The sequence below is a fragment of the Sander lucioperca genome, chromosome 18, assembly GCF_008315115.2.
Source record: "Sander lucioperca isolate FBNREF2018 chromosome 18, SLUC_FBN_1.2, whole genome shotgun sequence".
NCBI lineage: Eukaryota > Metazoa > Chordata > Actinopteri > Perciformes > Percidae > Sander > Sander lucioperca.
The window spans coordinates 23,620,007-23,642,203 of record NC_050190.1 but is presented as its reverse complement, the minus strand read 5'-3'; the positions used below and the strand labels follow the sequence as shown (position 1 = coordinate 23,642,203).

General features: G+C 41.6%; 1 protein-coding gene and 1 long non-coding RNA gene across 6 annotated transcripts in view; both read right to left on the bottom strand.

Annotated features, from left to right (window-relative positions):
- LOC116057392 overlaps positions 1-11,444 on the bottom strand; it is a 135,952-nt gene extending 124,508 nt beyond the window's left edge. The window contains exons 1-3 of one of the 3 annotated variants that reach the window (XR_004106803.2): positions 11,246-11,444; positions 11,144-11,209; positions 8,033-8,132 (exon numbers count right to left, since the gene is read on the bottom strand). This is a non-coding gene — a long non-coding RNA (uncharacterized LOC116057392). The remainder of the gene's footprint in view (positions 1-8,032; positions 8,133-11,143; positions 11,210-11,245) is intronic. The other 2 variants (XR_004895692.1, XR_004106805.2) reach the window with 2 other exon arrangements.
- A 4,580-nt stretch (positions 11,445-16,024) lies between these two features.
- The window catches only part of tmem229b (transmembrane protein 229B), a 12,446-nt gene continuing 6,273 nt past the window's right edge, over positions 16,025-22,197 (bottom strand). For all 3 annotated transcript variants that reach the window (XM_035994577.1, XM_031310270.2, XM_035994576.1), the window contains one exon: positions 16,025-16,700. In XM_035994577.1, coding sequence (XP_035850470.1) covers positions 16,064-16,648 — 585 coding nt within the window. In that variant the 5' untranslated portion in view covers positions 16,649-16,700 and the 3' untranslated portion in view covers positions 16,025-16,063. The remainder of the gene's footprint in view (positions 16,701-22,197) is intronic.

Here is a 22,197-nt window from a genome sequence, read left to right as displayed (position 1 = left end):
TTGTCTAGACCTGGTAATCTTGTCTCCATGTGAGCCTGACCAAGTTGTTTTCCAGGGAAATTAAAGAATGAGGTCAGTGAAGAACTCACAGACAAAGAGACAAACCAGCTTACTCATCCAACCCTTGGACAACCATTCACACAACTCACTGCTGTTTCTGTTGAAAGCCCCAAAACCGGCAATTCCAGTTTGCACAACCTTTTTTCCACATCTGTCACTTGTCAAAGTCTATGTGTAAGTGCGTGTGTGTATGTGTGTGTTATGTTTGTCTGTGTGTATGTGCCCGCCTGCTTGTGTGATTGACATGTCGGAACAGCCAGAGCAAACATTAAAGGAGGCTTGTGAGTGCTAATGAAAGGTTGAAGGGTGTGTGTTTGTGTGTGTACAGACTATATCACTCACTAAACGCGAAGCATGCTGACTAACTGGGTCAAAAGCAGCTCAGGAGAGACAAAAGGGAGCCCTCAGGTAGAGTTCCCACTGTTACATCACAATGGCTGTGAACTCTGTGTACTGTCTGTCCACTGGCTCTCAGCCAATCAGGGAGGTGGATGGAGGGAAGGGCCTGCCAAGATGATAGATGAGGATTAAAGACAATTAGGAACTGGCATAGATTCAGACACACATGCTCACCTAACAGGTCAGATCATGCCTCTGCTATTTCTGTCTCCTGTGAACTTGGAGAGTTTGTGGCATTTTCCAGTCATACTGCACGGCATGAGAAGGATGTGACAGAAGCACTAACATAGGCTTTTTAATGATTTACTGACAGCGGCAGTAGTAAAGAGTGTCCTTGTCTTTTAGTATGTTTTATGTTTATGTTACCCTAACACTAAAAGTATTAAAGTTGTAAGTTTAGGTGTTATGTTTCCTCAGTATGCCTGAGTCTGGACAAAAAAATACATCATACTATTTTTATATTACGTTTTTCAGGTGTTTGAGTATTAAGTTTAGCGCACCTTTCAGCCTACAAGAGTACAGAGAATTCTTACAGGATGTGTGGGTATTGAGTGAAAACTATATTAAGCTATAGGCTACCAAAAGCTGGTAATTTTTTTAAAGCAATACTTACTGTTATTACTTACTGTTAAATCTCACTTATTGTGAGATGTGTGTTGATGCTAAAGGTGTATCATTCTTACAGTAAATAAACAAAAATCTATCAACCCGTGGGTATGTTGTATCATGACAGTGGCAGAAAAAAGAAATGACCTGGAGACGACACAAATATTTAAATCATTTTCCAAAGCAATTATTAGTACTAACAGGTACTACAAGTTGTCTAACCATCACCCAAACTGCAGCAGGAAGTATTGACCAGCCAGGAAGGTTATCCACAGGCTAACAAGCGCTTGGTATACTAGAACAATATTTGGTTCATTGTTGTTCATTATTGTTCATGGGTTTTGCTTCAGTGCTGTTAGTTAAAGGGAGATTTAGACAGAAGCTGAGCTGTCGTTTGGATATGGATTTCCATAATTCCATTACGGTGCTGTTTGTCAATGATTTGCTACTTATAGTACACAGTACAGGGCATGGGAGAGCAGTATACAGTATGCAATCTGTGCTTGCATTTGTATTGATTTGTAACCCTCTTTTTCAGGGCTTTTACACGCACACCTGAGCTCTGACCCCGGCCGTTTGCCATAATTACAGCCGACATTGGAAACTTTGCCTTGTCACACTCAAAACGACTCCTATCCAGCAACTTGCGCTGCAGTCACCTGCGAGCAATCACTCATCTCCCTTCTCCTGTTCCATGAAACACACACCTTGACGCACACTTTTACACACACCGTACCAAACTCCACGTCCACAGAGGGGCCATTCTCTCGCCAGACGCTGGCGTGCAAAGCTGCAGCAGAGCACTATTTTCATAATGACAAGGGAGATTTGTAGAAAGGGGGAGGGCTGTTGTGGGGAGTAGACATGATGTAAAATAACTTAACTGCTGCATAAAGTGCAATAGGGGAGAAGGGAGGCAGGGGAGGAAAGGGGGGTAAGAGGAAGGGGAAGCTCCCATGAGGGCAACAGGCGAGCTAAGGACCACAGTCGGACTACACAAACCACGCTGAGCTCTGCGCCAACATCAACATGACCGAACCGAGCAGATGTTGTTTTTGTTGCTGCCAAATTAGACTTTTTTTGCTACTTGACCCTTTTTGTGGACGGACAAACGTGCATTTTTACCCTGACGTTGTTGCTATTGTTAACATGATAAATGGTTTATAACACATTCAGATGCAGTTGTAAATAGACATACAGTAAGATCATTTAAAGACTTACTTTAAGTATGATTGTACTCAATAATAAACAATGAAGCTAGGAGGTAGGGATTCAATAATTAACGTGTAAACAGTTAACACATGACTGTAATGAAAGTATAACATGGCTGTAATCATGTGATATATGATTGTGAACATGTGAGCAAATCATTCACAGACATTTTACTCTCTGTGACCATTTATAAGTACTAGTTAAAAAACCAAAAAGCGTGATGGTTCATTCTCAACAACTTAAGGTCAACGTTCTAGATTTCTCCCGAAGCTTTCAGCTGCATTTCATGGCCTTCATCAGCAGGTGAAGTTTGCTCAGTGGTCATGAGAGTGAAGAAATGCATTCAATTACTACTAATAAAACATTCACTTTTGATAATTATATATAATATGAAAACATATTTGATAGGATTACAACTTGGGCTACAAGTAAGGATTGTTTTCACAATCAACTATTCTGTCAATTATATTCTCGATGAATCGACCAGCAGTCAAATGTTCATATTTAAGAAGCTGGAACCATCTCGTTTGGCTTTTTTTTCTTAAAGAAATACTTAAGTTTTACACTGGCTTTTAATTTGGCTATTTCAGTTTATTTATTTATTGTTTTTATTTACACATTATTCTCTTGTAACCTAATTATTGTATAGTATTATTTGTTTTGTGCTCCCATGAATGAATGTTTTAGTCTCCTCTTACGCTTACTGTATGTCTGTAAGCACTTGGTTTTGAAAAGAGCTATATCATTAAAGTAAACCCTTTTATTTTACAATTCAAGAACAAAGTAAAACGGAGTCTCCAGTCATTATTGGTTAATTGGTACCTGTGGGGAGGTAATCCCCCCCCCCCCCCCCTCCCCTCCCCATGTTACACGTCAAATGAAGATGTCTCCCTCTATGATGTACATGAGGAGTGACAGTTCCTGCCTGGCCTGTTGCCAGCTACAGTACAAGCTCTCTCCATCGCCGTAAGAGGAGCAATAGCCAGGCAGAGCTCACAGGTGTCTCAGAGGCTGCCCCCAGCTTAATGTTGGAAATATCAGCTGTCAGTCCACACATGAAAGTAGCCTCTCTATAAATAAACGCTGACTGTGCCCCCTCTGCTCTCCGCTTCACCCGCCTGAGAGGTTGAAGGAGGTGGAGCAGTCGGGGGGGGGGGGGCTAAACCACAGAATAGACCCCCGCCGGAAATCACACTGTTTTCCTTGACTCTCAAATGGCTTTTTTTCACCACACCAAATGGTTGAAAAAACAAAGGCTATGAAGGTCCAGCATATTTCATAATAAGACGTCATTTTGTAGCACACCTGCACAAACAGCAGCCGCACTGTAGCCTCCTGTACAGCGGCTCTCCATGCACGCGGCAACAAGCCCCTCGGCGGTTTACATAGCAGGCCGCACCATGTTTGGCCTAACGCACGTTTTGCGTATAAAACTGAAGTTTAAACACTGAAAACTAACAGAAGTAGTTGGCCTGGCTACAAGCTGCAGTGCTCACCCACCGAGATAAAGGTATGAGCTGAAATGGCTGGAGCTGTGCGGTTAAGATGTTGATGTAAAGTTGCAGAAGTAAGACTACACGGGTGCCTATGCTCAGTGGTGTTAGACATATTCAGACACTTTGCTTTAGTAAAAGTACCAATACCACTCAATTAAAATCTAATTCGCATGTAAAAGTACAGAAGTATTAGGCTAATAGCTATACTCTAAGTCAAAAGTAAGTACTACTGACTAGGGATCGACCAATACTGTTTTTTCAAGGCCGATACCGTTTATTAATAGTTAATGAAACCGATATTTGGAACCGATAAGTATTTACAGTGAAATTGAAGATCTTTAATTCAAAATTAAGATTTTGGAACGTTAAAAACTCAAAACACAAAACTTTTTTTAAATGCTTTAAGAAATTATTTAATAAATCAGAAACTTTCAACACAATACACAGTAAAAGATAGTCAGATAGAGTTATGGGCGGGACATTAAGTCAGACTCAGTGGTGAGTGAAACCGAAGCAGAGGGACAGACACAGAGCTGTAGCCGAGCCAAAGGAGCGCACTTTTTAATTAATTTACTTTATCGGTTACCAGGCAAATAAAATGCTGATTCAGATATTCTGCAAACTACCAAAAAACGGTCTATCCCTACTACTGACTATGCAGAAACTGATTAATACATTATCATAAACACATCCTATAATACAGTATATATAAGACTATTAAAGGAGTTACTCAGCATGATGAATTTTGCTTTGACACTTTGAAGCGGCTATAATCAATATTATTTATAATAATGATGTATTAAATGACAATGTAAAAAAAAAACTATTCACAGATGCTTGATGAACTTACTGTGAACTATCACCTCAATCTGCAGCTCCCCAACGGCTTTACAGAGCTTTGTAATGAGTTTCAGCTCATTGTTTAGCTGTCCGGCTGCTACTTTACTGTTTTGGTTCAGTCTCAGTCTCACCGCTATCATAGCGCCAATTTTGGCCACAGCAGGCAGCTGTTTTAAGAGAACCTGCTCAGCACCAAACAGCAGACAGACACACTTAGAAACTAGCTGGTGAACACAGTGGGGCATTTAGCAGCTAAAGAGACAGATGGTTACCTCAGGAGATGACAGAGACCAAAAACAGAGCTAAAAGAGAGTGAAATTTGGACTTCAATTCATCATGTGACTAGAAACGTGAGTCCAAACGAATGATAATGTTGCTCTGTGTCTGCTTGGTGTGTACAGTAAATAGGGAACTGTTGCTAAAAAAGTTCGCCATGAAGACGATAATATGTCACTGTTGTCTTTACAACTTGTTTCCTCTGCCCCCACGTAGCCAATGAAATCAATTATTGTAGGTTTAATTACAGTACTTAGTTAGCCTCCACCACTGTGCCCACAGCTAAAGTAATACAGCTGTGGGTCTATTTCTATATCAAATGCCTCATCAGGTGTTGCTACACCTGGCTAAAAAAAAAAAAAGGCCATGGCTTCAGAGTGGTAGGTACAGAGGCAACAAGCCAATAAGAGCAAACACAGACTCAAACACACATACACACACAGCCACAGCCAGTCACTCAAACTAATGGCATCCTGGAGTTCATCAAGAGGCCTGTGTCAGACTCGGCCACCGCCGCTACTGCCAGCGGCTTGGAAGCTTCACATGGAAAACACAAACATTTCCCTCTACAGGCAAGTCATTCTCCTACTGTCGGAAAACATGATGGGCAGATGATGAACGTGGAGGCTTATGCAACAAGAAGCCCGGGAAGCAGTTTAGCTCAGGTGGGTAAGTAACACGGTTAGATTCTTATCTGTGATGGTTTGAATTATAAAATATTGTTTGTGCAGACACACACGTGTGAGTGTTTGTGCACTAGCAGCTGTCATCAGTGTAAACAGACAGGCGATGTGACAGTAATACCGTTAAATACAGTTAGGCAATAACATGGAGGTGACCGTTTGCTTGTACCTGGAGCCAATGTGTTCCCAATGCTCCTGGCAGACCTTAGTTACACACAGAGAGGCAGGAATGAGCGGAAAAAACACCCCTTCCACCACTTCCTGCTACTATTAGTTTCGACTGGAGTTATCCTGTTAAATGTTTACTTCCTACCTCAGCCAGGAGATAATAAAATGGGACTAATTGCTTTTAATTTGAACAGACATAAAGACACATCGGGAGCATGACAAGCCAGTCAGCTTAGGTGGTCAAATGAGTGTCCAAGGTCATATTTACTAAGGAGAAACAGCCAAAGTAAAATGTGTAGTTCAGAAGGAGCCAGTATAACAGAGCCAGCCTCGACATTTGGATCCCATCAAAACCAAACTATGATGACGTTAGAATGTGCTTAGTGCAAGGATCCCCACTTCAAAGTATGGAACGAGGATCCAGCCTCCAGTACAGTGTGGCGTCTGTTTGAAGCTTAGCGGACCATGTTAAGACACAACGCAGACTGGGGCCCTTGGGCCTGATGGACTGAGGGGAAGCTGGCATCAGCTACGTTGGACAAATACGCCACTCTGATCAGTGCCCAAAAACGTGCATCTGCAAAAGGCCAAATGGAAAGGAGGCTGGACTTGAGATTAAGCAGGGATGACACATGTGCACACAGACACATGCACACTGAAGCCCTCTGAATAGAATAGATGTTGAGTGGGACCATAGTGCATAAAGAAACCCAGATCAAGCTCCTCCTGCAGCTATACCCCTGGACCGCAGGAGGAGCAGCAGCACATTTATTTTAATAACTGCTCTTATTTTCTCTCCTGCCAGAAGCTATTACCATAATTCACACTCTGCCACATACCTGGAGAGCAGAGCTACTGTTAATTGTCCTGGACACCTCGGGCAGAGAAACATTACAAGGGAGGGGGACAGGAAGGATAACCAGCGGTGGAAAAAGTGCTCAGATCCTTTTCTCAAGTAAAAGTACTAACTTTACTGTTGCAGCTTGTTGAGGTGGTGCTAGTTTTAACTATTTTATAACGTATACAGTTTGGTAGTGTAGTCCAGTGGTACCCAACTGAGGTGTCGGGCCCCTCCAAAAGTGGAAATATATGGTGTCGCTATATCCATTCTTTTACTGTCTATGGGAACTGCCAACAACTCACAAGCCAAGTTTCAATACAAACTCTATGATTTTTAACCGAATTACTAGAAAATCTGCAAAAGAAAATTTAAATGAATGCACGTTTCCATCCACTTCTGTTATGTGAATATTAGGAGTTCGCTACGTGCATTGAGACAGACTGCTGGCGGCACTAATTAATACAGAATCAACGCATCAGAAACATTTCCCTATTATCTGATATACTGTAATCCAGGATGTTATACATTTATTATTTACAGTGCAAACAAAGTTTGAATATATGGAAAACAGTGAGCACAGAAATAGGCAGGGCGGTAGAACATGTTTTCCTTGGCAGGTTCTCCATATTGACCTCAGGCCTAGATCCGTTGTGTGTGTGTTTGAATGCTGCATGATTATGAAAAGCACTTTTAACCAGGGCTGAAAATGGTAGTTGGTAATAACACTATCTTCAGTGGTTAACTACTTAAGTGATTTATACGACATTAGAGGCAGCTATGAAAGCTCCTCCTCTACACACTTCTATTTCAACATCTACTGCTGAAATAAAATACATGTAAAGCAGCGTGGGAAAGTGCTCTTCCTTCTCGTTATGCAAATCCTCGCAGGAGATAAGCCATGACCGTTGACAAAACGGCGGGTTTTCTGGAGCACTACAGCTGGCCACATGTTCAAACTGTCAACATCAAATTGTTGTGGCTTTACCTAGGAGCCCTGCCAGATATTATGATGTGTAATTTTACTAACTGGCAGGCTGAGAGGCAGAGTGAGAGGTATCCCAAATATTGACAATTTACATTCAGGATCTGTCATCTCGTAGCACATCATCGTCTCATTTCAAATGCGTCAAGACAGGAAATGGATCATTAAAAGTTACCTCAGCGATGAACACCTGGGCAAAAGAAAAGATTGCTCTCTGAGTTTGTAGAAAAATATCAATTGTACTTTGTCGTAACGCAAGCAATGCAGAGAGCTGTATAAAGGAAGCTTGTTGGATAAAAGTTTAAAAAAGAGATTTTAACTTTTATACTTATTTCTAGTTTCCCCAAAGACTTCCGTTCTGTATGTGTTGTCCCTGTTGGAGGAGTATTAGGTACTTGCATGTATTCCTGTACTGTATAAGCTATGGCAAAATACAATTACTGTAATGTGCGTCACATGAAGGACTTACCAGCATGCAAAGTGAAGCTCATTGTGTGGCACGCTGCAGGGCGGGGGATGTTATTCCTCAACTCTCTCTCCCCTTATGTTCTGTCGTTTCTCTACTGTTGCTGTCAAAATAAAGGCATGAAATACGATTTAAAAACTGAATATCATCATAAGGAAACTACTTTAAAAAATAATTTAAAAAAGCATTAAAGACCCCCTCTCCAGACATTTTGTAAGACACATTTCAGAAGATTTGTTTGGAGTGTAAAGACATCCAGTACAGTAAGGTCAAGAGGAAGAAGAGTGTGTGATCAACGAGCCATTCTCCCTCCGCCGCTAGTCCAACCCTGACTGCAGGAGGGCCTGACTGCCAAGCAGCCAACATGGGGGGAAAAAGTGACTAAAGAAGGCCTGAGTTTTCCAGCAGAATCTAAGCGAAAGACCAAGACTCTGTCCAAATCTGTGAAGGCATGAATGTGTTTCAGCAAAGGCCTGACGCATTCGCTCATTCACACGTCAAACAAGTTTCCCCTCAATGGAGGGCTCTTTCTCCGCAGGCTCTGATTCAGTGGAAATGCAAATGTTAAGGGCTTGCCCTGATTTGATGGAACTATTCATTTTGTCAGCTCACCCCCCCCACCCTCACTGACGCTCAACAAATGCACCATGACGCTGTCACACGCACCACCACTGTCCAATGCCAACCGGACATTCAACTGTCCAACAGACTTTACAAACACACTATCGTGCCCTCACACCTGCACACTCACACTTAAATATCACAGTACAAATATATTAACTTTAAGTTCAGATTTCTGAAGACATAATACTACAACTGAATTTTGCATTACAAGTAGAGGCTACTTTTACCTTTAATAATCTGTACATTTGACTTCTCTACTTTTACTTAGGTAGGAGTTTGAATGCAGGACTTTTACATTGTAAAAGAACATGTGGTCACTTCGACAGGTGAGGTTAAGACAGAGATGAAACAAGAAACATGTATTTTAACAAATATAGATATTATGTATTGTAAAAGTCAATCTGAGTACTTAATCCAAAAATCATCAGGCGCATCGAGCCGATGCTTCATTTTTTTTTACGATTTTTTTTATTAAAACATTTACTGCTAAATGGGGCATCATAATTTGTAGCTAAACAGATTATTAGTCTGTTAAAAGTGTTTTGGTTTCTCCTCTCCATGTAGTTTCAATGAGGTCAGAGCACAAACTGTTAAAGGCATTTTTTATTAATCCCTGGACATCTAGAGTATTCATCTGTACTTCATGTTAAGGAAACTGGAAACCTGACACTGAGAACAATGAAGTCACACAAGAAAAGCCCGGTGAAACTTAAGCTTAACACACATGACCGCATGCACACAAAGAAGGGCCTAAAATCTGCCTCAGGGGAGGACACTTGTCATCTCCACATCACAGATTACAGGTTGTGAATCTCCATATTTGGAGCGTGAGTGAGTGATTGGAGGAGGCGCGATGGAGCCACATGTTGACAGTGCCAAATGAGGCAGGGCCACAGTAGGTTCATGTCATTAGGGCATCCGGGTGTGTGAAGTGGACACACCCTCATACAGGTAGGTAAGCATTGCTTAAGTGGAGGGCCCCAGAGCCGCAGGGGACTCGCAGCCTATTAGAGGATTTGCCAAGACACGTAAATAACCCAGATTCCCACTATCTGACACAAGGTGTGGCAGTAAGACAGGGAGGAGGTAGACATTTTTTGCTTGAGGCCTCGACTGAAAACAAATGGAAATCTGTCATGGCAGCATTATTTAAAATAAATGAGTTGATTTTTTTTATTATGCTTATAAAATGCTGAACTGGCAGCCTGTCATAAATGCATGACATGTTCAAATCAAGGTGGAGTAAACTTTACATATTGACTGAAATGAGAGGGCATGTTGGTTCACATAAAACCATACAACTGTCCTGCATACCAAGTTATATTTTAAGCCAATCTTTGTCCCATTGCTTATAAAGCCCAGTCACTAAAACAGCTTACTTAACAAACAAATCTGTTAATGCAGACTGATGACTCAGGATCAACCTGTGTCCTCATGCTCTATGAAAACAGCTGGTATGTCTTTTTTGGTGAAAAGGGGCCATCATGTGGCCAAATTGAGGTCCTGCCGCTTTAGATATGACTGCCTATGCGTTTCTCTGCAGGAGCTGTAATTAGTTATTTCCTTTTATTATTTTATGAATGTCATGAAATTGAAGGTTAAAGACAAGACAACTTTTCTTTAGCATAACGTTATTGTTTGTTAAAATGCTATCTAAATCAATTTTGCTCAGAATAACAATTTGAATGACACACCAGCAGTATTTAAAGTTTCTAATTTTTTTTACATTTTTAACTTGAAATTACTAAAATAGAATAAAATAGTCTATCTTTCTAAGTTATATGCTAGCTTACTTCTACCAAGCTTACGAAGCTACTGTCGGTACACGATCCGTTCTGCACATGCGCAAGATAATACTGTTTTACGTATCCATACGACCTGCACGATCTGATCCACGCTAGCCTATGGCTAGCCTCCACCGGGAAGCTAACGTTAGTTTAGCTAACAGCTAATTCGGCTAACCGCTAGCTGACAGCTAGATTCAGTCTAAAATAACGTTAACTCAAACGTAATGGGAAAAGCAGGCTACAGCTAAATTAAGACTTCACAGTAATAACAATAAAGACAAGTATTGAGTGATTGTATTTTAAATGAGCACAAGTAAAGTAGAACTGACGTAACAGCTGTTATATATGTCAACGTTTATTTTCAAGTTTTATTTTGAGGGTATTTTAAAGTTATTACATGCTGTCTCAGCTAGCAGTTAGCCGAATTAGCTGTTAGCTAAACTAACGTTAGCTTGGCTGTCGACCGGAAGCGTGGAACAGATCGTGCAGTGTCGTAAATCCTCGTACAACCGCGCATGCGCGAACATTTTGCGCATGTGCAGAACGGATCGTGTACCGACAGCTACTATGGCAACAGTTCATCCACAACTGCAGATGTTAGCTGGAAAGCTAATGTTGGTTAAAGTTTAGCCCCAAAGCTAGCTATCGCTTTCTCCCTGAGTTTCTCTAAAAGATAACATAGAAAGTGGTTAAAAACACTTACCGCTGATCTAATGGTATTTTTAGAATTCTAGAAGACTTTTTGTAATCATCATTTCTGAAGTTGCAACTCTGTTACTTACTTTCTTTCACTGTCTATGGTTACCTATCCATCCGCCGCCATCTTTGTTTTTAATTCTGAAACAGAAGTGCAACCTGGGAAACGGATCAAAACTTTATAATAAGACTTTTTAAGAAACTGATGGTTACCTCTGTAACTCAAATGTATGATAATACCTGAGAGGTGCAAACTGGAGCTTGGTAAATTATTTTTAAAAGCAGATACTCTCGCATAACATAACAGGGGAATATGTTATGCAAACCCGTTATTATTACAAAAAATATAGATCACACCTATGTATCAAATATAAAATTGGCTTAATGTTAAAGAATAATGCCGGTGAGAATGGTAATGGAAGAAAATACCTCTATATATATATATATATATATATATATATATATATATATATATATATATATATATATATATATATACATGTGGATCATGCTTCACCCACTTGTGAAAAATTGGGGTAATAATAGTAAACACAAAAACAAAAGTGAAAGATTTAAATTAACAACAGCCATGCTAGCAGCTCTGTGGGGCTGTCTTTAAGCTAAATGCTAACTGGGTCACAAATGTCTGTACAAACTTTCTTCAATCTGTCCAGTGGTTTTATTAGATATATTAGATATTTCAGTCTGGTCCAAAGTGGAGAAATATTTTTGTCACAAAAGTATTGCAAAAAACAACAACAATAGATCAGCTGGGTCATTTTTTAACACCTATGCATCTAAGGGTTATTGTAAATGTGTTGTCTGCACACAGAAAATAAATGGTTTCCAAAACACAGGTTTTATGATCAAATAAATACATTACTCATACATTAATCCCAAAAGTTTGATAAATCATACATGGAACATAATCAAAGTGAGTGATATTACAGTACAGTAATTTCACTAAAAACCTGCACGTTAATTTAAAAATAACATACAGTTCATGGGGGCTAATAATCACTTGGATAAAAAACTGTTTGAAATTGAAAACCTTTGGACACATGCAGCCTGGTAAAAATAGCAGAGAATCAGTTCAGTTTTCATGCACATGTACATACAGAGAACATGTCTCTGTAAAACACGCAATACATACCTGATACTCCTTCATTCATATATTGCAGAGAACAAACACACTTTATTTTGCATGTTCTTTGTGAGTTGTCTCATTAAAGCAGTAGAATTGGATAAAGACATTAGCTGCATACCAGCTCTCATAATGTAGGCTAGTTTAGTAGATTTTAAAGAGAAAAAGTTAACAGCTGGATAATCATTGCTGGGTCAGAAGCCTCTATTGCTTTTAAGCCTGTTGATTCATGTATGAAATTAAATAATAATAATAATAATAAACAAACATCTTTCTGTTTTTGATCCTAATAATGATTATGGGCCTTCAAGTGTCTTATTTGTTGTCCCATGTTTAATAAAACATTTGCTCTAGCTGCAGTTTTCAATGTATCCACTGGGTGGCAGCAATTTATCTGTCATGTGGAACTGAACAGCATCCTGCTATCCACCCTCTGGACTCACAGAGGAGACAGTGAGGGGGAAAACACAGCATGCCATTGCAGCCACAATGATGAAGGTCACACCTTTACATAGTCCAGTAGTGTCATGGAAACACAGATTTTGATGTTTTGTTTTTTTTGTTGCATTTTTTCAGTTGAAATGACAAGCTGAGTTCAACTATTATCAGCACAAAATGTTGTGATTGAGTCAACAACATTGGAATCACTGTAAAAAGGAAGTGTCCGACCGTTTTATGCCTGACCCAGTAGCACCAGATCCAGCGACTCATGCTGAAAACATTACAGTCAACTTTTGTGTGCATAAAGGTGCGTGTACAGTCCTTGATCTTAATACTCAGAGCACAGGAAGTCGCAGGATCAACATTAAGGGCCCTGACACACCAACCCGATTATCGGCCCGATTATAGACTCGAGTCTGTTCGGTGTGTTCCGTGTCGTCGTCCGTCGGAGGAGCCGTCGGCCTTCATTTTGGCCGACCCGACATGCTCAGTTGGAGACAGGGCAGTCGGGACTCACCCGGAAATGGCGAGCGGATGAGCCTCTCAAAATCTGATGAAAATCTTTTAAACTGACCTTTGTCGTTCTGAAATGAAGACAGTTTCAGCAACTGTATGGCCTATTCCTCACTTAAAAATTTTTCAGAAACACGTTTCGGTGAACTATTTCAGTACAATATGAGATCGTATTCTGAACAAGCCGCCATGACAGTCTGGCTGTGAATTTCCGGAGAAAAAAGACCCACGTGACGCGTTCGTCCTATCAGCTCAGTGTGTTTTGAGGCATTTTTTTGGACCTCGGGGACCCGACTGATCAGTCCGACTGCCTTTTCTGCCGACAGTCAGCCGTCTGGTTGGTGTGCAACAGCTCTAATAGTAACAACACCAATGGAAATAAGCAACAGGGGCGTCGGACTGGGGGGAAAAAGGGGACTGAGTATCATGTGAGGAAGGCCCAAAAAGATGCTAGCATGAATAGCTGTGGATGCATGGAGGGGCCCATAGAAAATGCCTTTCTACAGGGCCCAGAATTTTGTGCTATGCCCCTGATAAGCATTGTTTGCATTATGCATGTTTCACCTGACTGGAGTAGAAGAGTCTGGATGTTGCAATGTATCTGACTTTAGACTAGTTTGTATCATATTATGTTTAAACAGTTGTGGATTGTGTCAGACGTCAGTCAAAGTCCAGTAAAATATCACAAAGGCCATTATTCACCAAGAAACCAAATCAATTACGACTTACAGATCATTAATGTTGGAAAGAAATGAGCAGCAAATTCCGATACTTGTTATGTCAGGAGAAATGTGAGGGTTTCCTTTAATTAATGAAATAATCACCACACGCTGCTACATATTTCCTCACACACGTTTCCTTCCTTCACACACTTTTTAAAGCTTTAGTGCGTAACTTCTTGATATTAATTAACATATGTTACAATCAAGCCATCACCAAATGAGTTGCTACAAAGCTAATTAAGACTATCAGCTCCACACAACTCTCTCTGTATTTCTCAGTATGGCTATGTTCAGAAGATTGTGGCGTCCGGTGACTTTCCCGCGCAGAAACTCAAGTGAAGATAATTACCTCTTCTGAAGAGTCCATTATGTTTTTTTAATCCTCCGTGTCCTCCTTGGCTACTAGCAACTGTGTGGAGGAGGGGTGGGGGCGCGTGCGCGATCACGGAAGGCTTGTATCGTGTGGACGCGCCGACAGTTTTGTTGTCATTACTTAGAATTCCTCATGGGGGAGACAGAAACTACGCTCTATAGCTTTAAACTAACTGTAATGCAAATAGAAAGGGGTCATGAAAAATCAGGTGAAAATGTAAAGATCAAAAACACTCTGAACACTCTGATGGGCATAATAAAAATGTATTTTCAAGTTAAAAAGCTCAAATATGAAAACCTGATGTGACACCTAAACTACTTGTCATTCTGTGTCACTCAAAATTGACTATTGCTACTTTATTAATGAACAAACTTTTTTGATCGTGTGGGAATTGGCATAAGGAAAAAAAAAAAGAATCAAAGCAAAATTTGTATGATTTGACTGATTGATTTCCAATGATTGAGAATTAGGATGAGGCTTATGTGACCCCAGCAGATCTGAGATGACATTAAAGCACACAAAATGGACATCCAGACATGGAAAGTTTTTAGGAAAATGGAAAAAATTATCAAGAGGTTTTTATGCTGCTGCTCATGACTCAATCATTGCCATTAACAGAAAAGCGCCCTTGCTGGTATGGCAAATGGACTGCATCTATTTAGCGGCTTTAAATATCTCACATTAGCCTTCGCACGCACACACACACACACACACACACACACACACACACACACACACACACACACACACACACACACACACACACACACACACACACACACACACACACACACACACACACACTGCAGAGAAGCTGCCATGCAAGGCTGTGAACCTGCTCAGCGCGAGCAGTTTGGGGTTTCGGAGTCTTGCTCAAGGACACTTCAACATGCTGTCAGGAGGAGACAACCAGGAATCGATCATAGTCGACCGGCTCTACTGCCTGAGTCCCCCACACACAAGCAGCAGACTGACCCACAGTACAACTGCTGAATGAGCTTTGTAGAAATGTATATTATATTGGAAGACAACTTTTTTTTTCATGCATCTTTTTCCCAGACATTGTGGGTATTCACTAAAAACATTCTTCATGATGTACGCTGACACACGGAGCCTCAGGGTGGACGGTATGTTTTTAAAGAGATTTGTGTAGCTACATTACTACAGTACTTTGATTAATACTAAAGGACAATATGTACATTTTAAAAAGAATGTGTTACAGCTGTAACTACTTTTTATGATTACTATGCAGCAAGCTTTCTGCTTTCTGATAGACTGATGTGTCCTTGAAAAACAGAAATATTTATTCTTCTAGTTCTTGAATTTGTTCCTTCGCAGGATGATAACACTAATCTTTGTAACAGTTCCCCACCCCCTCCCGATGGTATAATCCTGGACATTCGAGACCTTGATCTACTCAAGGCCAACCCCACATAGAAATTGGTGGGTGCCTTATGAGACGCAGCAAACACAGCAAGATGGAGTTATTGTGCCTCTGTTGACAGTAGAGAGCGCAGTGAGTGATTTAGGCATTTAAAGCCTCAGTTAGGTTTTGTTTTCTGGCTGTTCTGATACTCTGTACACCTCTGCACACCAGCCCAGTGCACATTGTTGTCCGTTTGTCTTCACCCCAGACAGTTAATGGGGGAGGACTGCTTATTAAAAGTGGCTGAGAAGGGTAGAGGAGGTGTAGCAGGGCAATTGGGCTGGTTTCAGATTGAGTTTTTCCTTCATTCATTCTCCTTTAAGGTAGCCATTAGCATCATTTGCCATCCCTCTGCCCCCCTCTCTCCTTCTCCCACCACCCACGGTTCCTCCTGCCCCGGCATCCAACTGATTGTTTGACCAACCGTCCTCGGGCCCCTTGTGGAATCGCAGCCGAAGCGTTTTCCGGATAACAAAGCGCTCCACGGTGAAGCTGGCACAGAACCACGGCACGGCGTACTCAGCTGTGATCAGTCCCATGAAGTTGTAGCGGAACTCGGAGTAGTCCCAGGGGCAGGCGTTGAACTGGCGCAGCAGCAGCCCCGTGCCGAACTCCCACAGGTACGTCCATGAAGTGTAGATGATGCAGCGCAGCAGCACGGGGCAGTGGCCGCGCAGCTTCAGGTACATCTGCTCCACGATGAGGATGCAGGTGCCGTAGATGAAGAACGCCCACACACTGGTCACGCCGGGGAACTTCCAGTTGCAGTTCACCACAAACTCCCAGGCGGCAGTGAACATGACCTCGCAGAAGTAGCCATGAATGGCGTAGAGGTACCAGCGTGACAGCGCTGTCAGAGGTACAGGAGCATCTGGGGTTTCCACGGTCACCATCTTTCCTCTTGCTTTCACGCAAATTTTCTATCTGTGGTAATGCGATGCAGGTCTGAGGAGAAAGTAGCGAAAGAAAGGTGTAAGAAAGGGACACAAAGGCAGCACGGTACAATATCATCAACTCCATCAAACTTCATTTAAAGTTCATGAATTCAAACCCCGTTTTTGATACTTGCTATGCTTGCTTGGCATTTCTTTCTGAAATAGACATTTAATGTGTTTACATTCGAGACGATACATAAGCCCATTCGACACAATCAGTTACATTTATATATATATTCACAAAAGCAACTAAAATATGATTTGGAAATTGCATTACTAAGATCTTCCAGACATTTAGATTAAAAAACAACTACTCTTTTTAATAAAAATAATAAATATAAAGTGGGAATTTCAAAATAAAGGCGCATCTTAAAGATGACGATATGTATTGATATTTTCACTTTGTGTCGATAATATTGGATCGTTGAGGATTAGATCGATTACGATCCAGATCGATGTATCGTTAAACCCTATTATTTTGTGGCAGAGTTTGCCATTTCCGCATGAAAACGATGCAGCATGTAATACAGCGTTATTTTATCACATTGATATCAGCCTAAACTAATGGGGATCCTATAAGAAACTAAACTAAGTTACTGATAATTAAAACTGAACATTCTACTGCTACTGCTTCACATTAAAAGCGTTCAATTGGCGAAACATGGGGTGACTTTTATTGTGAAGAAGTCAAATGACAGGAAATGTATATGTCACCTCTGTAAATGCTAACCATGGTTGTTAATCAAAAATGTGTCTACAAAACAAGACGAGTCATTTTCTATATTTTTGACAGCGGCTCAGTTTTACATATTGCAGGTCAAAAAAAAACAGCCCCAGTGAGCTGCAAGCTGCACACCTCCAACTCCTCAGCAAGTAACCAAATCCTTTTACTGTGTCCTGCTGTTGTGTGAAAAACTACTTATGCTGTGCACGGCATGAAATCATCACGGTTGCTCATGACATAATGGAAAAAAAACCGCAGATCATTGATGGACTACTTTATTAAATCATGTTTTTTTTTTTTGCTGTACTGTAAACGGATACACCAGTTGATCTTCAGTTAAAAAGGTAGCTGTTTGAGTGTCTGCTGTCGTATTAAACTGCACTTGGCCAGTAACCACGAGTGTCCCCAAATCAACCAGGGCTGAAATCTTAAGGATTACAACTTGAATTGCAAATGATGCCTAGCCAAAAGTTCAATTAAGGACAAGGCAATAAACACTTCAGGAAGATGAAATTAGAGACAGCAGGACTTCAGAGGACTTTAACTCTATGGCCTTCCCTCACTTGATGCTATTTACTGACTGACTGAGGGGGTCTCTTATGTAAGGTATAGCTTTATCATCTGACTGCCTACATCATGTGCTCTTTTTCCAAATTTCGCAGCTTGACACATACAGGCTTTGGTATCAGGTGTCAGGAGGCCCACGCAGGGTTGGATCCGTCCTCTTCTTTCTTTATCACACCGCATGTCTAATAAAAAACACTGAAGGCAAACAGCATCATACAGAGGAGTTCAAAGACCACACAGTTGAGAAGGCCACTGAGCGTATATCTTCTGCTAAACAATGCCCCCAGAGGAAACTGTGTCACATCAGCAACCATTATACAATGGATCATAACCGCTCTGCAGAATACAAGCTCAGAGAAAGGTCAGGAGTACAAAAGCTTGTTTGAAGAACAAGAGCCGGTTTTTTGGGCTCTTTTTGACTTCAAAAGGCTGGCTGTGGCCCAGAGTGGGCCTGTGGGGATTAGCACATTTCTCCCAAAACAAGGAACAAGGGTTTCATGTGAGGAACTGCGATGGATAACCAACCTCTGTTAACCCCCTATACCATCTTTTCACTGCCTGCCTGAGAAACTCTCCCTCTCCTTTCATCTATCCAAGCACACCTGGGTCAAACAATGTTTTGCTCAATATTTCAAGCATTATGCTTTATCCTGCAGAGAGAACTGGATGGAGTAAAGTGGTTTTACTACATCAGACACATCTACAATTAGCTGCCTGTTATAGTAAAGACTGCTAAATTGACTGCCCTTTTTTTCCTCCCCATCCACTTTCCTTTCACTTTTTTTTTTACAATTCAATTCTCCTTCGCCTTTTCTTTTTCCATCGCCTGCACGGACACCATTTGATCAACACACAGCCCACTAGTACCCCATGTAGCATTTGACTTCCTAAACAAGAGGTGGAAAAAGAGATTTCAGACTCATCCGCTGCTGAAAATCATCACTTCATATATGTCTTTCTGTTTATGTTAGTCCTTTCATTTTAGTAGCTTCATATAGCAAGACGTGATTTCTAACTGCAAGCATGCATGAAGTGTACGTTTTTCTCCTACACAAGATTTTACAAATTCTTTACAAATGTTCAATATCCATAAATCAGTAACTCATGTCCACAATGTGTTTTGACATGTTACTTTTATTTTTGCTCTAACTTTATTTGGACAGTCCAATGTTTATCAGGGATGAAATACAACAAAAGTCCCTGGCTGGACTGAAACCCACGTTGCTGTGATGACATGATCAGCGTCTTAAAACCGTAAGCTGCCAGGATGCCCCCACTTACCCTTTCTGTGTGTATTAAGGCATATCTATTGACTTGCTGCCTCGGCATGAAACAGTTCACACACTGGGTGCTTTTTGATTCTGTTGTTGTTGTTGTTGTTGTTGTTGTTGCTGCTACTGTAGTATATCGCCCACCAACCCACATTGGCCCTATGTATTGATCAGCAAGGTTCCTGCCAGCTCTTGCTGCGGCAGCCCGCTTCGCCATCGCACTGTATTGAACCCCGCTACGGGACATCGCAGTGGGATGGGGTTCAGAATAGCGAATGTGACAGAGCTGCCTGCTTTGTAAACAGGGGAGGACACAACGCAGGCAGGGTGCTGCCTGAACTAAAAGGGAGGGAAGTCTAACCACCAGCGGTTTGTTTGAGGACACAGAGGGAAGACACCAACTGAGTGTGTGTTTTTAAATGAAACAGAAAGATTACGAGCAAGATTGAGAGCGAGAGCGAGAAAGGGAGTGTACGAGAACAAGCTTTAAGGGTCTGTCAGTTAGACACTCCTCCGGCTGCAGGTAAACAGACACAAGCAAAAAGAAACACACCATTATGAAGGGTCAGCAAAGGTCGAATACAAAAACCAAAACCAAAACAAAGGTGGTGCCTTTACTGTGCCGAGAGCAGGCTGACAGCTGCTGAACTCTGACTTTGTGATTAAATCAGAAACCTAACCCATTGCTAACCTCTCATCACGCCATAATCCCTGTCAATGTACTGCAGCTCTCTGACTCTGGCACAGATCCAAGGTCTATGCAGACTTTTGGAAAGTCACTTTGGGCGGCTGCAGCGTGGCGTATAGAAAGCAGCAGTTTCCAATGCGGTTAGGTGACCTAACCCCTGCTTCATCACCGCTGATGGAAGCAGCAGCTGCCCTTGTAGTTGCAGATTTAAAGGAGAATTCCGGCCAATTTTTACGTTAATCTTGATCGCTATAAATATGCGAGTACAGTCGATAGAAAAAAAAATGAGCCGAATCGGTGCGGTCAACACGCAGCAGCTGCAGCTACGTCTACGAGCTTCCACTTAGCTAAAACGGCAGTTGTCGGGGCAAGCTTTAGAGTGCCTTTGTGCCTCTTAACAGACACAAAATGCAATTAAAAGGTCTGTGCAACATGAACAGGGCCCTTACGTGACAACAAGATGCGTTTTCAACTCAGACACTGTTTAAATTCACCTACCCTGTCTCTATCCTACCGGTAGCTAGCTCGCCCTGCTAGCTGCTAGCTGCTGTGTGTTCAGCCAGGCTTATTCTGTGATAATCATCACGCAACAGTTCTGTGTGTATTTGTAGCTCATCCATTTTGTGTGTGATCGATCTGGTGTTGGTGAGTAGGAGGCTCGGCAGTGGTGATCTGTGTGGTAGTTCCCTTAGCCGGACTAGCAGGCCCGACCGGCATCCTTGCTTCTAAATCCTCCCCGCCTTCGTCGCCTCCCGCTCCCCACAACAATCCACCGAGGGCCCGCTGTTCTGGCTATGTCCTCCAGAGGACAGGTCATGCCTTCGCGACAAAAACGTGAAGTTTATTCCCCCTCAAAAATAGGTAATTGAGCACTGTATTGGTTATGGCCATATCAGTGACTATGTAACTACATGGAAATGGGCCAAATCATGTCTGTGGCTTGCAAGGATTGCTTCTCGGAGCGATCTGCACACTGTTTACCTTTTCCTGCTACAACGGGTCTTCTCTAATGCTATCACTGTGCAAGCCACAGACATAATTTGGCCCGTTTCCATGTAGTTACACAGTACATAGTATTTATTGCGATCAAGATTAACGTAAAAATTGGCCGGAATTCTCCTTTAAGACTTATATTACTGTTCTGTACCTTATTTTCAACAATTCTGCTTGTCGAATCATTGTTTTAGTCATTTATCAAGTAAAAGTGCTAAATATAGGTTCCAGTTTAGGATTTGCTGCTTTTCTCTGTTTTATATTTATAATAAATCGATAAAATCATTTATTTTTTTTATCTACAAATGAATCAGTATTTCAAATAATAATGTACCCATGCAGGAGTACTGCCCTGAAATCTGACTGCTGCACATAAAGTAGGACAGGTTTATGGCTTCCTGAGTCACTACTTATTGATCCTGAACACATTTTCTTGTTTGTGTGCGTGATGAGCAATTGATTGAGTGATTGGCGAGAAGTGTGTGTCAAGAAGGGGGGGAGAAGCAGGTGAACTTTCCGAGGCAGCACAAAATAAACTGATCCGATCAATTGCGAAGACAGATCAATTACCCCTGAAACAGCAAGCTGGCTCTAATCCTAAACAGCATCACGGCTCCTTCTCCATCTGGAACAGGTCTTAGGCAAATAGAGTTGTAATCCCCTATACCCAAAATATCATTGAAAAAAAACAAATTTATTCGAATGTCGTCCAACCACGTCTCAGGACGAAAATATTTAGAACTGTTCCCAATGGTCACACTCACAGGCAGGACGAAAAGCCTGACGTCACAGAGAGGGTCCTGCCGCACTAATTGCTTTAATATCCGCACACTTTCTTACATGAATGCATGACGTGGCGCTTGTTTTCTACACACAGAAAGTGATGGAAGTAGTTGTGGGGGAAATAGTTGTGCTATTGCAGGGTTTCAAACCCCCCACTCCTAAATCTAGATCCATTCCCCACAGAGACGCATATAGTATCCAAGTTATCACCAACAAGTACGGCTGCTGATAGAGCAGGAGAGACGCCATGAGGGCTAAGACTAAAAGCCTGGACGCAGCACAGCCAAAAGAGCCTTATATAACTTTATAGGAGACATCCTTTCTATATCTGCAAGGTGAAAGCCTGAACAAAACAAGCAGAGTGGTGGGGGAGGAGGGCTATGTACAAAGAGTGATAGGACAGAGCTGCACTCTGAAGGGTTTATATCCAAAAGGCTCTATTGATTTGTTACCGGAGATTCATAACTCTTTGTCCTTAACA